Source organism: Mytilus californianus, unplaced genomic scaffold (assembly GCF_021869535.1).
Source record: "Mytilus californianus isolate M0D057914Y unplaced genomic scaffold, xbMytCali1.0.p SCAF_2, whole genome shotgun sequence".
NCBI lineage: Eukaryota > Metazoa > Mollusca > Bivalvia > Mytilida > Mytilidae > Mytilus > Mytilus californianus.
The window spans coordinates 87253196-87275722 of record NW_026262668.1 but is presented as its reverse complement, the minus strand read 5'-3'; the positions used below and the strand labels follow the sequence as shown (position 1 = coordinate 87275722).

Below are 22527 nucleotides of genomic sequence, written 5' to 3'. Positions count from 1 at the left end.
GATTGAGAATATTGAAGGATATAGTTCCTTATTATTCACTGCTAGAGACGACATCAGAGATTTAAGCTTTAAACACCGCCCGACGCGATAATCTGTAAAGACTAAAGACTATCCGTAATTCAATTTCAGAAATTTTTTTTTTTGTGAAAAAAATGTGCAAGCAAATGATTTTTTGCGTAAAGGCAGCTACGCGCCTGACAACTAAAACTTCGAGTTTACTCCAGTCCTTTCAGTATTAAATTTTCTTAACGTTCATGATTTATGTCATTTATACTTGAGTGGGCATGTAACCAGAAATCTCTAATATCTGGGAATGAGTATACCATGCAGAGACATATATATGTCTCCGAGTATACTAACAATATTATGTCCATGTTAATATTTAAGTAAACGCTTCCTTGATGTACCCAGTGTAAAAAGCCGCAATATGTAAAGGAAAATAAGAAAGAAAGTAAAAGTTAAGTTAACAAAAAATCTCACGAAGGCCAGAAACAGAGTGTTGATTGATCAGTAAATATATCAACCCCATGGGGTACCTCAACAATTAAGATCAGGTAGCAAATATGGCGGACGAAATTGGATTTGCTACGTAACTATTATAATTGATATTCTTGGAGTTTGTTACGGGAACATGTAAGTTTTTTCCTTTCATAAAACAGAAATTTGAATATTTATAACTTTTTCACCTGATTCAATATTTAGAGGGTTAATTTAATCAAATACTATAGTACATGTAGTAAATTACACTAAAGCAGGTGCTCGTTTCTAAGGAAGCTTTCAGTTACCATTTAGTACACTTTTATCATTGTGTCGATACCTCTTTACTCCAAAAGTTGTTTTTTTAAATTTCAATCAAACGAAAATTTACAGATCTTTTACAGTCGTCTGAAGGTAGAAATGTACTCTTGAAAAGAAAATATGGACATCTCAAATTTCAGCTTTACAAAGGGAGATAACCACTTGTTATTTAGTTGTCTCACATTTTTACTGCAGTCTATAGCTGTATTTTAAAGAACCAATCGCAAAATGTTCACAACTTTTTGATTGTGTTGCATTGCATAGCTTCCCACTTATACGTGTATGTCATTCTGACAGAAGCCTTTAAATGAGAAAATATCCACCGGCTAACAAAAATTATTCACACATACAAGAATAAGAAATTTTATTCACAAAATAAGGCCCCTGGAGGGCAAAGAACACATCTAGGACTAATACTTTTATTTATTGGTCCCAAAAACATAAACAATAGGTACTCATTGGTAGGTTTTGACATTGTTGCCTCCAAATGTATCATTCATTTACTCTTGCAGTTATTATAATCATTGCACATGAAGTACATTTTCTCTGATAAAATCAACACAATGTCATGATTTCAAAATGTATTATCAAAATGCATTAATTGGTTCAGTTTATATATATATGATATAATTGCGGTTTTTATCCAACGCAATCATGGGTTTGAACGTTGTTTTCAATTTAGACTTGTTTATATTTTCCTTCAGGTTTATATGATCCGTTCATCCTATTTCGACTCTTCAAAATTCAAGTGTCTATCCTAAATTGAAGTAAATTATATGGCCTTCCAAATACCGTTTCAATTCCTAACATCACTGAGGAGACATTAATTGTCCAAATCAGGATATATGGTGTACAAATTTTTGCACCTCATGTTTGCGGTATACCATCTTTTCCGCAAGTTTATTGTTTTCTATTTGGTATTAAATTAATAATTAAGATCCATTTTTTACATCTGGTGATCCGTTTATTTGGCATCGCCAATGGCATTCAGCAGGGTTTAAGAACATCAGTTGTTCGACCTGTTAGTCAAATGCGTTTTGTTAAAATATACTTTTTCACTTTTTTGGTCTTTTGGAAAATGTTGTTTGTGCTGTATTTAGACCCCTCTACGAAGAAATTTGTTTTGCATGCACACGTATAAAAATATGGTTTTTATCCAACGCAATTATAGGTTTGAACGTTGTTTTCAATTTAGACTTGTGTATCATATATATATATATATATATATATATATATATATGATATATGAATGAAGACTCCCGGATAGACTATTACAGACTTGACTCTGGAGTATATAATTTTTTGACAGTTTACCTACCCTGTGGTAAAACATTCTGGTACTCAGTCAAGTAAAATGTAAGAGCAACTAAAAGAAGTAATATCAACATTACAATTCAAGCAATTTGGGAAAAAAAATCAACTGTTTTCTGATGATTTTGTTGTGTATAAAAATATGATTAAGTTAATTTTTTCACCAAATTTCACCAATTATAAGCTTGATTTTATTTCTTTAAGTTGCTCTTACTTGACCCAGTAGGATGTCCTACCACCAAAGAGTAGGTAACCTGTTGAAAAATTATATACTCTGGAGTCAAAAGTCGGTAATTTGAAAATAGACTATTTATTTCTGTCTTTTGTATTCTCATTCACCTAATTGATTATTGTAGTAGGTGATAATTGCTACATAAAGATGGTTTAAATCTGATATCATAACCTGAGAAAAAACTACAGTGTTTATTTTAACTATTAACTCCTGACAGATGAATATATGTGTCAGATGTGTGGACTTTTAGGTAGCACAGTAGTATTTCCTGGCCCATAGGGATAATGATAGCCTTTTTAGGATTTTCACCACTTTCTAACACTGCACAAAATTCTACATACAGAGTTAACCGAAGTACTTTCATTATAATATTCAGAAATTAATTTGAATGTGTATGATGACAGTTACTTTTTTTGCTATCTTTATAAACTTTAGGCCACTATAGTGCTTGTAGGTCTTTTATCATGCAGTGAATACGAAATTAAAAAAAAATTTCAAAAATTAATTTTCACCTGTACGTAAAATTATTTCATATTTTTCTACACCTGATTCATCCTTCAGTTTGGGAAAGTATGTTCAGTAGATACTGTATTTTTTTGTCCAGTCACACAGTTCAGATACATTGACTTAAGTAGGGTACACAAAAGAGCAACCTAAATTCCGGAATGTAAAACTACCTGCCACCTTTAGAATCACTCTGTTCAACAAGATGAAGGTTGTCTAAAGAGGATGAATGAAGATTATGAACAAGCTTCTAAGAGTTTCTTAAAATTCCATGAATGTTTGAGAAAAGTTATTGATGTTTTGAAAACTTAAGTAGCTCCAGACTGTTTCTAAATATTTACTGCAAAAACTAGGTCCATTTATCAATTAAATACAGAAAAAGGTAAAAAAAAATATTAATTATTTGTTTTTCTCTTAAAAATGTGTATAATAAATTGATAATTTGTGTATAAATAAAGAAGTTAGATTAAAGAATAACAAACAGAAAAAAAAAACACAGGAGAAAAAATATAGACTGAGTTTGTTCACTTTGTGCCACACTTAAAAATATTTTGGTTTGCCCAAACCCTACCCATAGGTGGAGACAGTGGGTAGGTAGGTAGGCATTTGCTTATTTTTTCAGCAAAGAGAAATTTAAGTGTCCAATGTTTTTTAGTCTTCATGCCTATCTTATTAAAAAAAACCAAACTTTTTCACATCAGGACAATAAAAGATTTTGAGTAGGCAGCTATTTTCTGGGTAGGTAGGGTTAGGGCAAACAAACATATTCTTTTTTATGGCCTTGTAATGTTTCTATATATAAAATAAAATTATTATATCCTTATTCTGTTATGGTCAGAATTTGTTATAGATAGTCCAAGTTTGTTATAGAGAATCCAAGTTTGTTATCGATAGGCCCAAGTTTGTTATAGATAGTCCAAGTGTGTTATATAGATAGTCCAAGTTTGTTATAGATAGTCCAAGTTCGTTAAAGATAGTCCAAGTTTGTTATAGATAGTCCAAGTTTGTTATAGATAGTCCAAGTTCGTTAAAGATAGTCTAAGTTAGTTATATATAGTTTGTTTAAGGTTCAGTTTGTTTTAGGTTGTGAGTTATCCAGGAGGGATATATGACCATGTAACAACTAACAACGATTTTTTTCCAAACTCATAAAAAAGTTTACACAAACTAAGTCAGTCCACATGAAAAATTTAAAGTAAAAGTTGTTATAAGTTATATCAAAATAAAAATTGTGAATAGCTGCATGATAGGTTATATTCTAAACTAAATCATGCAAAAGGCTAAGATGCAATTTTGAAAGAACATGTACATCTAAATTATGATTTTTCGCTAACCTAGTCCATCGTCTGTCGTCGTTTGTTAACTTCTACAAAAATCTTCTCCTCTGAAACTACTGGGCCACAATCATCAGTGGGGTATTTTGTTTCAATAAATTTGTCTGATGACCCCGCCTGCCAACCAAGATGGCCGATGGCTAAAAATAGAACATAGGGGGTAAAATACGAGTTTTGCGTATTATTTTGAAAACTGCTATAAATAGAGAAAATCTTACAAGGGCAAAAATGGACAGAATGTTGAGCTCTTCCTATTGGCTATTTTTGTCAAAATGTAAGACGACTTCGTAAAGAAGTTATTGCCCCTAAATAATGAATTTTATCATTTTAAAAAAAAAATTTTGCCTATTATCTTGAAAATAAAAATAGATAGACAGAAACTTTAAATAGCAAAAAATGTTCAGCAAGACAAGATCTACAAATAAGTCAACATGACCAAAATCAGCAGACAATTCCTTATTAGAGTTATTGCCCTTTGATGACGATTTTTACTATATTTTTGTGTTATTGCCTAATAACTTAAAAATTACAATAGATAGATAGAATCTTTAAAAACAAAAATGATCAGCATGCACAGGATCTACAAATAAGTCAACATGGCCGAAATCTTCAGTCGACCTCTTACTAGTGTTATTGCCCTTTAATAACGATTTTCACCAATTTTTTTAGTTCTTGCCTAGTATCTTAAGATCTATAATAGATAGAAACTTTAAAAAGCAGAAATGATCAGCAAGACAAGATCTACAAATAAGACAACAGAAATTGTTAGTAGACTCCTTATTGAAGTTATTGCCCTGATTTTTGCCATTTTTGCCTATCATTTTGAAAACTGTAATAGATTGATAGAAACTTTAAATAGCACAAATGACAAGATCTACAAAAAAGCCATAATGACTGAAATCTTCAGTCAACTCTTAATTAGAGTTAATATTTTTTTGCATTTTTTGCATTATTTTCTTGAAAACTATAATAGATATATAAAAAATTTAAAAAGGATAAATTATCAGCACAGTAAGATCTACAAAAGTCAACATGACTGAAATTGCCAGTAAACTCTTAATAGAGTTATTCCCGTTTAGTGATGATTTTTACTCTTAAAGTGGCCATTGTCTAAGGTGCAGGTGAGTGACACAGGCTTTTAGAGCCTCTAGTTTTACATACTGTATCTTTATTTATTCTAGCTATATAAAGAGTGGAATATTTTACCATCTGATAATATTGAAAGTGAATAAGACAAAGTAGCAAATTTTTCAATATAAAAAGTATAAGTAATGCCAAAACACTTAGTTAACAGCGCCTGGTGATGATATGTTTTGGCACTATCTATACTTTATATTTGTCATAATTTCTTTCTGCTGATTCACATAATTAAATTTGATCAGCTTAAACTATTAAAAAAAAATTCTGCAATGAAATGCAGGGTTAATTTTATACAACTGTCATATTCAAGGGAATATTTTTTTCAACCCTTTTTAGCATGAAACTGGATGGGATGTTCTATATATGTTTGGTGGTATTACACCTAAACTGAAATATTAAGCATATACCATTATCTTACAATATTGTGAAAATATGCAGATAACTATGAAAAGCAGTAACTAACAAAACTAAACACTAAATATCACAGATATTTTGTTATATGTTCGCTCCATTTTTTTATCAGCAATAATCTTGTGCAGAGTTCTCAAAATTATGTTTTCCCTGGTGGTCCTTGAAGAAAATCTGCGGGTCCTCACTATTATTTCTATTGCAAAATACCAAAACTGTTTTTAGTCCTTTGCTAAATTTTGGTGGTTAATAACTTTGGATCCCCACTTTTCGAGAACTCTGCTTTCGCAAAATGCTTAGGGTTGATAACATTATGAAAATTGTAAAAGTTTGATAATTCCCTAAACAATTCAGTTAAACTGTCAATCCCTTATTATATTTGGTCAGAATATATACCAGCAAATTCAGGAGTAGATAGGACATTTAATGTATGCACTCTTTCTTAAATAAGTAACATCATAAGTTGCCTCTAGACGTCTTTTGGTTATTTTGTTGTTGGGTTGCTGTCTCCTTGATGTATACACTGCATCTCCTTTTATTCATATACATTGTTGAAAAAAGATAGCTTGTGAAAATTGTTAGACAAATCAGTATATATGTCTGGGAGTAACTTTAATCAAAAGTTATAAAATAAGAAAAAAAACTGTCATGTCTTGTTTGACATGAACTAGTTGCTGGGACAGGATGTTTTGTTCGCTAAACCTGTGAACTAAATACAGATATTTAATGGGCTATCCTTCTCAACAAAGAATTTATAGCCATAAGTAGCACAATGAAATTTAATTCTCAGGTGAAAATATGTCCATTAAAGTGAAAAATAAATTTTGTGGAGCCCTTTATTGTTGTTAAGGGTTTTGTTTGAGATAGTAACAGAGTGATTAAGAGGAAGTTGCAATTTACCCAGAATTCCTCATTTTTTAGTAGCTTTCTGTACCTTTCAAGGTAAGATTATTTTATAAAGCTGGGCTCCTTGGGTATGGGTACATATATATTAATATCATTATTACATCTATAACCAGAATTCTAAAATACAACTTTTGTACTTCTAAAATTACTAATTAAAAAGTCTCGTGAAAAAAGAAATATCTTCACTTCAACTATAATTGTTAGTGCTGTAAAAAAGACATCACTTTCATCATCTGTTTAGTATATATATGTAGTGATGCTTTGTATTGACTTCTGTTTTATTGATGAATTTAGTACAAGTGGTGCAATCTTTTAGTAATACAGGGGTATTCGTCTGTTGTTGGTCATATTGGGCCAAAAATACATCTCATTGATATATTTATATTTTTTTTAACAAAATCAGAAACCAAATAACATAGAAATACAATCAATTTGCATGAATTTTTTTTTTACTGACGGTATTTATATATTAATCAGTGGCTGAGTCAGACTAGAGGGTCAGGTGTACACTCTACACCGGACGGACCCCTTTTGATTGGATAGATATCGTTTTTTTGCTTAAAATCAACAAAAAAATTTGCAATCATGCTCTGATGTGTTTTATTCATTTTTGACAATTATATATCCCTTTCCTCCATTCCTGAATCTGCCCCTGTTTATGTAGTATATGGTTGAAGACTGTATTATGACCTTTAATGACCTGTAGCTTATTTTGACAAAAGTTTTCTGTCACATTGATACATATACTATACATATGTAACATTTATGTAGTCCATTGCTAGCCTATTAGGCATGTGAATGTCAATGCCTTATCAGAAAAACTGGACAAACATAATTCCATTTTACCACACCAGATATGATCTGAAATCCGTGCAGGGATCTGAAGCCCGAGGAGCAATTATCGCATTATGCCCAGTGGGAATCGGATCCAGATTTTAGTAGCCCATTGTTTGTATTTTTCCTGTATTTGCTACTCTGGATTCAGATCCCTCCGCTGATTTCAGATCGTGATAATCCCGGATATCCAGTGGTGTTTTACACTCTGTCATGTAAATACTTTTCATCTGAAAATAATGACGTTATATTGGGGGCCAAAAAGTGCCCTTGCCTCACCTGTTCCTTCTTCTCTTGGAAATTAATCTTTAAGCCATTTACAGAAAAAAAGGTTTAGTTAGATCTGTTCAGTACATGTATTGTATTGATTAAAAAAAGGAAAAAATACAAAATCATAGAGAAAGAATAGATTTTATAGTGTTACATATTCCCTTCTGTAACACCTGAGATCACCATGGTTTTTGCTTGGATTGGTGTTGTTTAATCTTAAGTGTGATGTATTATGTTTTTTGGCCATGATGTTGTTTGTTTTTCTTTGACTTATGACTTTTTATTGTTTTGTTGGTATTTTCTGTCTCTTAAAAAAAAATCATTGATTTAACTTTTATTTTGCAAAATTACCGTTCATATACATGTTTTGTAATTGTTAAAGTTACTTGGAATACTTTTTTTTACCCTCTAGCATAGATGGCTTCAGCCAAATTTGGCGCAACTTAATGGAATTTTTTTATATTAAATGCTATTCAACTTCGTAATTAATTGGTGCCGAGCCTAGTTTATTTAGCACACCTACCGGGTATGCTGACATGTAATATTCATTGACTCGCAATATTATGTAAATTCCCAGTTCATATATATGTTTAAATTATTTGAAACAGTAAGGTCTTTCTACCACTGGCTACCTGGCATAGATAGATGACCTTAGTCAGATTTGGAGCAACTATTTGGAATTTTTGGTTTCCAATGCTCTTGACAAACTCCTGGTTGTTTAGTTTTATGCTTTACTTTGGCATAAATAAAATAACTTCTTTTCAATTAATAATTTCTATTGAACACAAACACATGTACATGTATGGTTACAATAAATCAAGAGAACAATCAACAGTCAAACTAATTCATAAACCAAATACGGATTTATGCCACAATACACAAAACCCAATAACTGGTTAAGGAGAGATAACTCTCTTAAAAGTATGCTTACTTAACCAAACGTCTTGACCATACCAAAATGACATATAACATTAGCCCTAAAATCTTTTTTTATTTGAGAACCATTGATGAGTTTTTTTGTAAATGGAATAAGTTACACTTTGGTATGCTAAAATGATAAGCAAGGAATCTTTGATTACTTTTTGGGGCTTATTTTTTCAAATATTTGACATTCTTCAGTGTTTGTATTGGTTCTGTTGGGATATAAAATTTGTATTTATTGTAATCAAGATTAATTTCAAATCTAATATTTTATATAGTTTTGATTCTATATGTTTAATATGTCAAAGTTATAGAGCTGTTCAAGATGAAAACAAAGAATAAAAGTTAATAAATTGATAAAAATTTTGTACCATAGATTAAAATGAAACATTAAAAAAATCCAATAAAACTTGTATATTAAATGAAAGTGATCATATAGGCTGAATATAGTAGTACAGAATAATATCTTTAGGAATTTGTACATACTAAAAATATTAATCAATTGTTAATGTACATGCAAAACAATATATGAAAATCTGACAGATAATATTTTTTAAGTCATTTTAAAAGAGTTTTGACTATAATATACTGGACATATAAGGGTTGCTGATGATAGGATTTAGAGTAGGAATACTTACTGTGATGGTTGTGTAGATAAAATCAACTATGCTGAGAATACAAATTAATAATTCAGTTTACTGAGTAGAAGAAAAAAACAGAATTTTTTTCTCAAAATAAAAATTTCACAATTCTTCAGATTCATATGAAAATTTTTAAAAGAAGTGGTTATTGCTCTTGCTTTAGATTTAATTTGATGTTTAACAGCTTAATACTTTTTTTATATTACATTAGCAGGGAGAACAGGGCAGAGTGAAACGGCCCCTTTTTATTAATGGAGGCATCAACTCAGGTTGTCAAAAAAATGTTGTTATCTGCTTATTACAAAACAATGTACATTAGAATGCCCCCTCATCAACTCCCACAAAAACTTTGATTTGTATGACGGTTCCTCAGTACTGGTATATACATGTGTATGTGTATGAACTGTACAATATATGTTGATTAATATTATATGGAAATTTAGATCAGTGTAATGTGAATTGAATTTGAATGTGGTTTAAATTTGGAGACAGGTATTATAACAAATTACAGCAAATTATACTTGGCAGTATGAATTCACTCAAAATATAATTAAAGTGAATAAAAAATCACTTTTTGTATGGAAATTTAAATTTCTTCTGGGTAGACAATTACAATTGAATATAAAAGTTTAGGATTATTGAATTATAGAATAAGGATTGTATATATTCTCTAAAGAGAATTGTGATTCATGTCTGTGGTAGGTGGTAAAGTTGAAATATTACAACAAATTCAATGGAATTCAAATCTTTCCTTCAATAATGGATAAAGTCACATATTAGGGTCTTGTCCCTAGTTTGGAAATATTGTATTGACTTTAATTTTTATGTATCTACATTCAACCAGGGGAAAAAATTCATTGAGGGGAGTTTAAGGGTCTCCCTATCAAAAATTGGTCATTGACCTACATTTCATGCTGTATTGAATTTTACAAGTTTTATGATTGAGTTCAGTTGTCAGATACCAAGACACTAACAATCACAAGCACCTCTGTGTTGACATGAATTATTATTGATATGGTCATATTTATAAATTAATAGTTTACAAAACTTTGCCTTGTTCCAAAAACAAAGAAATTTCTACCCCAGGAATAGATTACTTTATAAAAATAAGGAGATGTGGTATGATTGCCAATGAGGCAACTATAATCTACCAAAGTTCAAATAAAGTGGATGTTAAAGCAATTATAGGCAACCTTACAGCCTTGAACAATGAGAAAAACCCCTACCATAGAGTCGGCTATAAAAGGCCCCAACATGAAAAATATGAAACAATTCAATTGAGAAAACTAATGGCCTAATTTATAACAAAACAATTTACGAAAATCAATTATGACAGACATGAACCAACGACAACCACTGAACTACAGGCTCCTGACTTGAAACAGGCAAATTATAAAAGAATGTGGCGGGGTTAAACATGTTTGTGAGCGCTCAACCAGCCCCCTAACCTGGGACAGTGATGTTACAGCACAACATAAGAACAAAACTGTAAAAATCAGTTGAAAAAGGTTTAACTCATCAAATATATACAAAGCAGAAAAACATCAAACAAAAACACAGATTGGACGTTGCAGGGTATTTATCCATCCCTCATCCCTAAAAACAAAAAGGACACTAAGTACAGATCTGAGAGTACTGGCAGTTACTGACAGCTAGTTCAAAGAAGCCAATAACAACTAATAAAAAAATCATGTATCTAAGACTAAAATATTGATCAGTACACATCCAACATCCAATGGATTTAGTGTAAAGATGTCATTAACAGTCAGAGAAAAACATGACCATGTGTATTCCGCAAAACCTTTCGGAAATATGAGTCCTCAATGCTCTTCAACTCCATACTTTATTTGGCCTTTCGATTTGAGCATCACTGAAGAGTCTTTTGTAGAAAAAACATGTTTCTATACAAAATAATAAGCCTGGTATCTTTGATGAGTTTATATTGATAAAGTAATATGGTGAAAATCATGATTTGAACAAAAATCTTCAATGTTTTCTTTGTTTTCATATTACCCAAAATGTGATATATATATATGTTTATTATCTTCCTTTAGGAGATTATGAATATACATGAATATAGATACAAAATATAATATAATACAAAGCTACCATGTAATAATGAGAATATTAAGATGAATAATTAAATAAAATAAATGAATAAATGAATAAATAGTTAACCTGATAAATAATTAAATAGATAATTAAGTAAGTAGAATAAATAAATAAATGTTCAGATAATTCAATTAATGTCTATTTAGATATTTCAGATGTAATAACTATCAAATTAACTGTCATATTCCTTACATAACCTATTGATAAACTTTACACATGAGTACATGAAACTGTCTGCATCTGTTTTTTTCAAGAAGGAAATTTTTTTATCTGTTACATGATAGCAGAGTTAGTGTCAAATATGTGTCTTCCATATCATGGAGCGTTGCGCTAAACTCAATGGGTCAAATATTAATTAGATCTATCCAAATTAAGTCTCTTGTTGATGATACACTACAGCATTGTATAAAATGTGTAAAATTGCATTGTCATAGAAAATAACCACACTTATGGCATAACAGAAATTCCGTATCAGGTTCGTTTGGTATAACCAGAACACACAGAGATTTGACAAATTGTGCTTGAAACTTCAGAGATCGGTACTGGCGCAAGATAGTCCAAGCACAATGTGGTTCAATAGAGTTATGAATACTTAGTTTAAAGTATTCGAAGTCACAATCACTATTTAGGCGTTGTTTGAGAGAGTTCTCTTCATACTCGTATACACGTTTTTTTAACTATTGATTTCCATTGGTTCTGCACAGGAAAGTAGCTCATCAACAATAGTTTTTTCGATATGGCCCACTAAATCATATTTCTGCATAATCTGGATGACATCATTCACAAAGCCAAAGTTATTTTTGGTACTTTTGTGGTAAAACGTTACATCAAAAGTCTTGACATAAGAACCTTTTTCAACAAATATTGAGATGGCATATTGCACAGCCTTCCAAAGAATAACAACTATGAACTTATTAATGTTAATGATACTTTCAATAGGAATCCATCCTAGCAATGAAGTACACTTGTCAGTTCTGGTCAAACCTTGTACGTATTTGCAAACATACCGATGCGTTCGTTCGTTCAAATAAGTATTATATTAATAAATACTTGTACCGTACATGTATTTGAAAGTATTAATTGATCTCACAATTCTGGCAATTGAATTATATTGATAATTGCATGCAATAATTTCTAAATTTATATTGTATTACAAAAGTAATTCTTTGACAAGTCAGGTTTAATAACCCAAACATTTTTATTTAGAAAATTGGACTTGCTGAACAAAAATTTAATGAACAATGGGATAAAGATGACAACCCGATCATATTATCCTCAGGTTAACATGTTTCAAAACTTTAGTTTCAGTTGTAGACAGTAATATCCCTGTTTTCAAAATTGCTAAAGATTGAATATGATAATTTCTTATGTACATTTAATTCCTATAATATTGATAAAAGTTTAAGTTGATGTTATTTTTTTCTGTTGTTGGGTTACTGTCGCTTAAACCTTTTCCTCGTGTTATTCATTTGCACATCAAAAAATTAGTTTTACTTTGTGTACCTTCACATTTGTCTTTTAAGAATCCCAAACTCCCCATTTGAAGCCTCTGATTTGTTTGGTAAATTGACAGGTAAATTAGATGCTTTTTTAATGCAGACACATGTCAGTTTGCTTTATCTATCAGCTTTACAATATTATACTGATAGACTTAAAAGACTTTATAGAAAGTCAATATTTTGGTTTGAATGTTTACATTTACTTCTTTGTTGAATAAGTTCCATGGAATATATCCACTTATCTTGTTTTTGTTTGTTTATATGGAACACTTTATTGTTCTAAGATCCTTTTGGAAAGAGAACATCTTTTTTTTCATTTCCATATTTGATTTCAATCCCATTTAAAGAATGAACAGTACTGGAGGTAGGTTGCATACTGTGCAGTTTACTGGTAATAAAGTACAAGTAGACAATACAGGTATGTATTGATTGTCAAGTCAATTCTATTCTGTTATTCTGACTTTTAAAAGTAAAGGCATTTTTATAATTCTCTGATAACTGTCTTCTGCTTTATTCAAAGTTTGCTTATGAGGACATTAGAGAATACAAAAGTTATAAATATTAAAATCTTCTTGCAAGCGAACTCTCCTCATGTGTGGAAAGTTGTTGGTTACATTTCTGGCTGGATATATCAAATCAGAGATCTTTGAATTGTTAAAGCTGCTTCTATGCTAAGCATGTGATATTTAAAAGGAAGAGCAAATATTACTTGTATGGGTAAGTTTACATGTCTTCCCTAGCCTCTTGTTAACCAAGCACATTAAAAATCTAATTCAGAGTGTCTGTCTAGTACAAAGCAGATTTTATGATATCATATTAACATGCTATTATCCTGATTATGTATTATTATATATTGCAGACAAAGAAGGCATCAATCTATCAATGTCTTATGGACATTTCCTTATATAAATCATTAGTATATCAGTTCAAGACGGAAACAAAAATCCGTTAAAAGCAATGTAATTTATACTTGATTTGAATATGAATTCCAAGTGAACCAAATATTTCAGCCAGCATTATACCAATCTTATAAACCCACATTCTATTCTGTATGACTGGTAGAAAGACATATATTATTTGCCAAGCCAGTTCTCTAATTGTTACATATAGGAATGATTAAAAATAAACTGATTAGTACTAATACATACAAATCTAGGGTACTGTTTTATTTAGGTATTACAGAGTATTTATGATTTTAATGCCATTAGTGGTCATCAGAGGTATGCAATAATAGGCTTAATGTAATCAAACAGGATCATCAAATTTTATATTGAATACGAAAAAAGACGTTGGGTATACATCAATGTGACAGCAACCCAATGACAAAAAAATAATCAGAAGGCATTTAAAGGGCAACTGTTCCAGTCTTCAACAATAGACAAGTGTCCAGGGTCAAAATGTTGTCACCTTGATTTCATGGTTAATGACGTGTATTGGTAAGGTTACAGGTTTGGGATAGTTTGATGTGTTGCAGATCATAGTGTAACTTCATCATAGAATTTTATAAAGTAGGTGTAACGAAGGAAGATGTGAGCTTGCAATGAAAATTTGTTTGTTTGTATAGAAATAAATTCATGTGTTTTCCTGTGTAAAGTTTGTGCTATTTCTTAAAGTAGAAAAGATATAGAAATTTTAAGATCCATTAGGATGATGTGACCTTTTATTTCATGGTTTAATGATCAGGGTTAAGTCTTTGGTTTAAGTTTGTTGTTATTAGATAATGCAAAGTAACTCCAACAAAGAATCAAGATAGCTGGTGTAATTCCACTGTTGTGGTTCAGAAGTCAGTAGTTTATGGATGTGTTATCAGAATGCAATTTCATCAAAGGATATGCCACTATGATAAATGCCATTGAAATATGTCAAATAATGGCTCAGGGATATTAGAAACCCTTTTATAGTTAAATGTAGGCAAGCAGAGCTGCTAAGGAGGGCAATGTGGCCATTGGCAAATGTTATTTTTGTTTCATTATTGTTTTGTATTCCTTTTGGCAAACATATTAACAATTAGTAGTAGACTAAAGTGTCTTAATAATTTTTTTAGAACTGTAAATGATCGTAAATGGCATTGAAATACAAGTTAGTATTTAATTATAGAATGCACAATATTTGACATGACATATGAAAACAAAAAATCGCAATCTCAACCTACTGAAAAAAGTGCAGTGTTTATCTAAATCTTAAATCTGGTATTAAATTAAAACACAAGGGGAAAATGTTTTATTTTTAAGTTAAACTGTAAGTGATATATTGAAATAAAAGAGGAGATGGCATACGTCCAGTAATTTAAATTATTTTGATTTTAAATTCACAAATGACTTGAAAGCATACAATGTAACCAAAAGACATAAGTTGATCCTGGTAAAATACTTTAAAGATATTGGCATGAAGCCATGACAAAGTATTATTGTAATAAGGGCCATAACTGTGACCATGACTGTCATTGATTTTTACCATTATTGTTCTAATGGAAGTTATTGAAATCTACCCAATACCAACAGTGTCAAAATCATGGGTCATCTCATGTGTGTAATTTGTTAAGCACAACACTCACACATACAGGATTTAACAAAATCATCTTACATTTAAAATTCTTGTTGTGAATTATTTAAAATCAGCTGGATTGCTTTAATAATTTCATCCAAATCATGTCGAAAAATGGGAGAGTGAAATTAATCAAATGAAAGAGTTTGTCTAGTGGAGTTAAGGAGTTAAGGAATTTGACTTTGAATAGAATATGAAATCGATAGTCATGTTCATTCTTTTGATAATCGAATTATAGATACTTGACAGTGGTAAGTGTCAATATTCTTCTACAGCCAGAACTTATCTACAAAGATTACAGGAAAAGATTTTATTTTATATTTGAATTTTAATGTTATATGTCATATTTACATTTTGTAAAGAGAAATTGACAACATGGGTATTATAGTAATACAATGTAATACTGAATTGCAGGTACTTTTAGAAACATTTCATTACATCTATTTAAAGGTTCAATATGGTTTATCATGGAGATATCTTACATTCAAAATATCAGCCTGTACTGAAGTACACTTCATTACAAAATTTATACATTAAAGTAATCATAGCGGCAACTGCTAGATATCTGTAGCACTAGTTTGCAGTGTGGCATTTCATGCTGACTAGACTAGTTTTTTTTTGTTTGGCTATAAGATGCTGCATGAAGTTCAGACCTGGGAATCTAGCAAATGTTTACAATTGTTGCTTAAATTTTTGTATGGAATTTGAAGATCTTTCTGATGATATTGTTCTCTCTCAGTCTGTGAAATGTGGTAAATTTAATGTTTGTTTGTGTTAGTGACTGATACCTTTCTTTTTCAAACTGTGTGTTATTAGATAACAGTACATTTGCTACCTTTGACTTCTTTAGGCTTTAATGTAACATATTATGTAGCCATTACCTTTGACTGTTAAGGTACCAAGATTTATACATGTTTTGGTCTTGCATAGCTTTTTCTGTAGGGATACTTATAAAAAAACCTTGTTTGCACTTAGGTAACAGTACATTTGCTACCTTTGACTTCTTCAGGCTTTAATGTAACATATTATGTAGCCATTACCTTTGACTGTTAAGGTACCAAGATTTATACATGTTTTGGTCTTGAATAGCTTTTTCTGTAGGGATACTTATAAAAAAACCTTGTTTGCACTTTTAATGCAGCAGCAGCAGCACTGCATGAATATCAGTTCCGTCTGATCTCTCTTAATATAAGTGCTTTAAACCATTGCATGAATATAAGTTGCTTCTATGGAACTTTGAATTGTTACATGGTCTTGTATTGTAAGACTGTTGCATTAATAAAGGCTCCTCTTTCCTCAAATTTAAACAGATCAGTTGTTTACTTCTTATTCATTTCTGTTTGAAGGCATACTTGACAATATTACAAATTTATGTTTGTCTAGTCTGATCAGGCTAGTGGTCTTTCTTCTGATTGCAAATGTTATTCAAATTACATAAAGAAAAGTCCTATAGCTAAAACATATTTATACAGTGGGGGGCCTCATTGGCCGAGTGGTCTAAGTAGTTACTACTGTAATCACTAGCCAGTCAACACTGTGGTTGTGAGTTCGAACCCCACTTGTATGGGTGCACTCAACTCCAATCTTAATTGACTAGGATTGTCAGTTTTCCTATCGAAGGTCGGTGGTTTTCTCCGGGCACTCCGGCTTCCTCCACCAATAAAAACTGGCCGCCACGAAATAGCCCAAAAGCGGTGCTTAAAAGTGGCGTTAAAACACAAAAAATCAAATCAAAATCAAATATTTATACAGTGTCTGTAATTATTAATTTTGTAAGAAGTCCTTTCAGTCAATAGTGAACCCAACAGTGGTGTTGGCATGATGCATTATCATTGACAGATACCAAATGTAACATTGTTTTCAATTTTGTCTCCTCCTGAAAAGTAATCATTCATGTTTGTATATAAAGACATTCTTTCTTTCTCTTAATCATTTAAAAAAAAATGCAGTTTGATGTTATCTTCTAATGCTTCCTTCTTACTAAGGTAAATACAAATTAAGAAAATGAATACAGCTAACTAGTATAGTCATGTTTAGCCTTTGTATTGGAGTATGGAGTGTTCACCAAAAATGTTTAACCCCACCACATTCTATATGTAAAATTGAGAATGGAAATGGGGAATGTGTCAAAGAGACAACAACCCGACCACAGAACAGACAACAGCAGAAGGCCACCAACAGGTCTTCAATGCAGCGAGAAATTCCCGCACCCGGAGGCGTCCTTCAGCTGGCCCCTAAACAAATATATATACTAGTTCAGTGATAATGAACGCCATACTAAACTCCAAATTGTACACAAGAAACTAAAATGAATGTTCCAAGACAGGAGCCTGTAATTCAGTGGATGTTGTTGGTTGCTGTATGTCATATTTGTTTTACATTAATTGTTTGATGATAAATCATGCCCTTGGTTTTCTTGTTTCAGTTGTTGAACATTGTATCTTGTCTATAAATATATTAATAGCTTACTATACAGTATGGGGTTTGCTCATTGTTGAAGGCCTTACAGTGACCTATAGTTTAGCTTACATCCCCATCGGTCTCTAATGAATAGTGGTCTCATTGGCAACCATACCATACCTCCTTATTTTTTTTATTATATGACCACATTATTTTTAACTGAATATTGGAGAGACAAAAGATTCAATCTTCCAAGAGTTACATGTATACACCCAAAATAATATCAAATGGTAAATGTCAACATTAAAAAAAGGAATACTTCTGCATCATCAAAACAAATTTATTTGATGGATACAGGGTAATTAAAAAAAAAGTTCTCAACTCAAAGTAAGAATAAAAGGAGACAAATTGAGACAAAGTACCAAATTGACACAAAAACCCAAAAGACATTTAGATCAATATATGGTCTTCAACAATTAACTCAAGATACTGAGTTAGTACTGATAAATAGAGAAATGATAATACAGAATGATGTTTTCCTAAAAAAAATTGTTTTATTAGATAAGGTGCTCAATGTAGTGGTGAAATGTTTCGGTATTACATTATTGCTTTAAAGAATTAATGATCTATTTTGAGTAGTTCTGGGGTAATACCTTCCCACAGGAGATTTCTTATCTTGTCTTCTTTTCTTTGCAAATTAAATATCACATGGTTTAATCAGTATATTCCATAATCAATATAATGGTGATTACTGTCATAATACAGGTGATATATGTAGACCTTTTCATTCTATTGATTTATCAAATATTTTTCAGCATTTTGTCAACAAATAACATTTGGAAGTGGGATACTCAGAATATTGGGTAAGATTTGCAGTCAGGGTGGGATAAAATTGAATAGGGGAGAAAAGTTTTATTTATTTAGTATTCACAGAGTAGACGACACACAGTCCAGAATTAAGAGTTGTTAGTTGAAGGTATTGGAATGGTTACATTTTGATAATGGAAGGAGATTTAATGTTTTAGAATTTATGACAATCCGAAAAGATGATAAAATCCTCAAAGTTAACGAACTTTTAGGTGCTACTTTGAAAAATGGCACCTACTTTATCTTACTTTTCACTTCACTTTCATAAAACTAATGTTTTGGTATGGGTTCCTGTTTGAAAGAGCTTTTAAAACATATGTAGATGGATTTTTTGGTAGGTTTTCAGATGGCTTAGCTGTTATTGTGTTTCCTTTAGTTAACTTACATTAATATGATTATTTTTATGCCCCCGCCATAGCGGAGGGGGCATTAAGTTTTACCCTTGTCCATCTGTACGTCCGTCCCAAAGTTGGTTTCCTTTCTCTAACTTTAGTTTGCCTAAACCAAATGTTATAAAACTTGTACACAATGCTTATTACCACAAAACACAGATCAAGTTTGAATTTTGGTGGTGTCACTTTAACCATTCTAGAGTTATGCCCCTTTACAAATGGAAAAATTGCTGAATTTTTCGTTCCCATTCTCTACCTTTAATTTGCCTCAACCAAATGTTATGAAACTTATACACAGTGCTTAATGCTTATTACCACAAAATACAGATCAAGTTTGAATTTTGGTGGTGTCACTTTTACTGTTCTTCAGTTATGCCCCTTTACAAAAGGAAAAATTGCTGAATTTTTTGTTTCCCTTCTCTAACTTAAGTTTGCCTCATCCAAATTTTATGAAACTTATACACAATACTTATTACCACAAAACTCAGATCAAGTACAAATTTGGGTAGGGTCACTTTTACCGTTCTTCAGTTATGTCCCTTTATAACGTTATATGATATGCAAGCGGGGGCATCATCTGTGTCCCATGGACACATTCCCCATTTATTTAAGACTTAGGCTATTATTAATATCAAGTGTAACTGTCCTTCTTTTAACATACAAGATTACCTCAGCTATAATCATTGTGTTAAACTGTTATATAAATTCAGTTTTAAATTTAAATTGATCTTATTACAGACCTGGATTAATTTACGATTCAGATTATTCATTGGATTATTCAGATTGTATCTTTGATCAGTATTAAATTAGTATATATGTGGCATTTCAATCTTGCTTTATTATTAAATCATATAAAGTTGTTTGAAAATTTTCCATTAAAAACTTGTCATAGGATATTTTGAATTTTAGAAAATTTGAAATCCAAGAACCATTGAAGCATTTCATTGCATTATTTTATTCAACATTATTACTTAAATGTCTTACTCTTTTATATCATAGTGTTTAAATATCAGGAATAATTTAATAATATGATATATTAGTATGTATCTTTTTACTCTATCATGTCTGTTAATAAATAATAAATGGAGTTACCATTTTCATTTCTCTTGCTGATCAACAAAACAAGTAACAACAAATGATTTTTCAATGTTTCACCTTCTCACAGCTTTAAATATCAGTTCATTAATTTTCCATTAATTAATCATTTTTGTTATGGTTGTTTTTAAATAAAAGTTCAGTGATACAAAATATTATGATATATATATAACCTTTATTTTTAAAAGATTATAATGTCAACAAACTTAAACTAAAAATAAAATTTGATTTGCTGATTAATTGAATGTTTGTTTCGATCTTGCTTGACATCCTTTGGCAAATATTTTCAATTGTTGCAATGCCCAGTTGGTATCTGCCTATAGCAAATATATTGGATCATTATGGGCTGTATGGCAGTCATGCACATACTAGATTCGTAATGAAAAAGACCAATATTATTAAACATTGCCAATGAGAATGTGATCCCTCGTTTTAAGCAACCGAAACTGAATATCAGCAGAATACGGTATGAAATAATGCATGCTCAGTTATTTCTATTACTACAGAAAAATATTGTTAACTTTTTTTGTAAGACACTTAATTTACTTCCTGCATGGTCCTCCTCCACAAAACCAAGAAAAGGTTATTTTTATAATTTTTCTTACTTTAATTAATTTATTATTGATCAAACACAGCAAAATCAATATCATACCTAATTTCATGGAAAGTTTTTGTGATAGAAATTACTAATTTATTGGTTTTATTAGATATTTAATGCTGAACATGCATTTTCATTTGATCAAAATACATTTGTTCTATTCAAAGTTTGTGAATAAGTGGTAAAATGGCAAAGGGGACTCAAAACCAGAGGAAGAAGGGGCAGAAATTGAGAGAAAAATAGTTGTGGTGTTGTTGGTGATTACATTGGGGGGTGGGGTGGGGGGTGGGGGTCTTTGTTCTTTGATATGAGGAAGTTAAAGGATTCATGACACTTTGTATGACATTTGTTTGAAAAATTGGTTTTCTGATTGAACTTTTGAAGCATATATATAATTTATTTATGAGGTGACGACAGAATTTTAATAAGTTTGTCGAATCAGAGAATTAATGTTCATCCTGTTCTCTCAGGTCTGACGTCAACTCCTAGTTGCAGTAAACTGTGGTGTTTTTAAAAATTATTACTTTCTTTGTTATTAGATTCTTGGAAGAACCACCATGTTTAAAGTTATGTAATATATACAGTGAGGGTTGTAATGGGTTATTTTCCAGCATCATATTTTTTTTAACTTTATTATATGTGTTTCTGTGGTAAAAGGTCAATATTACCTTGCACATGATATCCTTATATTACATTTATTTATGTGCTAATTTCAATTATGAATACAGATTTTTATTTTATTAATCTCATTTAGGTGTAATTTTTTCAGTGATTTGGAACGGTAGTGGCCATTTGCAGTTTGATACATAGTTTGAAATCGATGATGATGGCCCTAAAAGTTAAATTCAACAGACGCCCACCATACCTATCACCCTGATAGAATATAGTACAGTAGCCCATAAAAAATACCATGAAATAACTATTCTATTCCTGTTTTGTACAGCCTCTTTCTCAAAAGAAGTGGATGTGCTGGAAATACAGTCGGGTTTAATAGCACATTGAAGAAGAATTATTATAAGAAACTTACTATAACCTTAAAACACTATCATTACTTAATAATTACTCAATGTAAAGAATTCATAGAAGTCATACGTGTTCAAGTTAAGCTGGTTCATATTTGTTGTTATAGTTGAGTTTGTTTTATTTCAGGGATTTCCAGTAATGGAAAACACCATGTAGTTCCAACAGCAAACTTCAGCTGAAAACTGATAGAAAGATAAGCTAATTTTTGACAATAACAACTTAAAATTTCCCAAAACACAGATGACGGCGACCATGTCCAGAAATAGGGTTTATAACCTTCTGTCAATGTCGCAGGCCCACAAAGATGTTACTGATGAACGCTATCGAGATTTACGTCGTCCTCGGAAAGTCAGATTCTTTGTAAATGGAGATCGCTACTTCAAAGGGAAGAAATTATACATTACCCCTCACAGATATTTTAACTTCAATGATCTTTTGAATGATTTGACTGGAAAGTTACCAAATAATTTAAATTTGCCTTATGGTGTGCGGCAAATCTTCACCCCCTCTGGAGGAAGACGTGTTACTGACATAGAAGACTTAAGTGATGGGTCGAGTTATGTTTGTGCTGGATTTGAAGGGTATAAACAGATACGCTATGGAAAGGCTGAATTAGAGCCTTGGTCATTAGGTAGGTTTAGATCACAACTTTATAAGTAGTTTAGTATAATGTTTGATGTAGATTTAGGCTTGGCACA

At 31.1% G+C, this 22527-nt stretch overlaps 1 protein-coding gene across 5 annotated transcripts in view; it reads left to right on the top strand.

The window, feature by feature from the left end:
* Positions 1 to 544: 544 nt before the first annotated feature.
* LOC127730379 (serine/threonine-protein kinase DCLK2-like) overlaps positions 545 to 22527 on the top strand; it is a 67408-nt gene continuing 45425 nt past the window's right edge. For 4 of the 5 annotated variants that reach the window (XM_052238756.1, XM_052238755.1, XM_052238754.1 and 1 more), the window contains exons 1-2: positions 545 to 633; positions 21956 to 22460. In XM_052238756.1, the coding sequence (XP_052094716.1) occupies positions 22070 to 22460 (391 nt within the window). In that variant the 5' untranslated portion in view covers positions 545 to 633; positions 21956 to 22069. Of the gene's footprint in view, positions 634 to 15489; positions 15706 to 21955; positions 22461 to 22527 lie in introns of those variants that run through there. The other variant, XM_052238753.1, reaches the window with a different exon arrangement.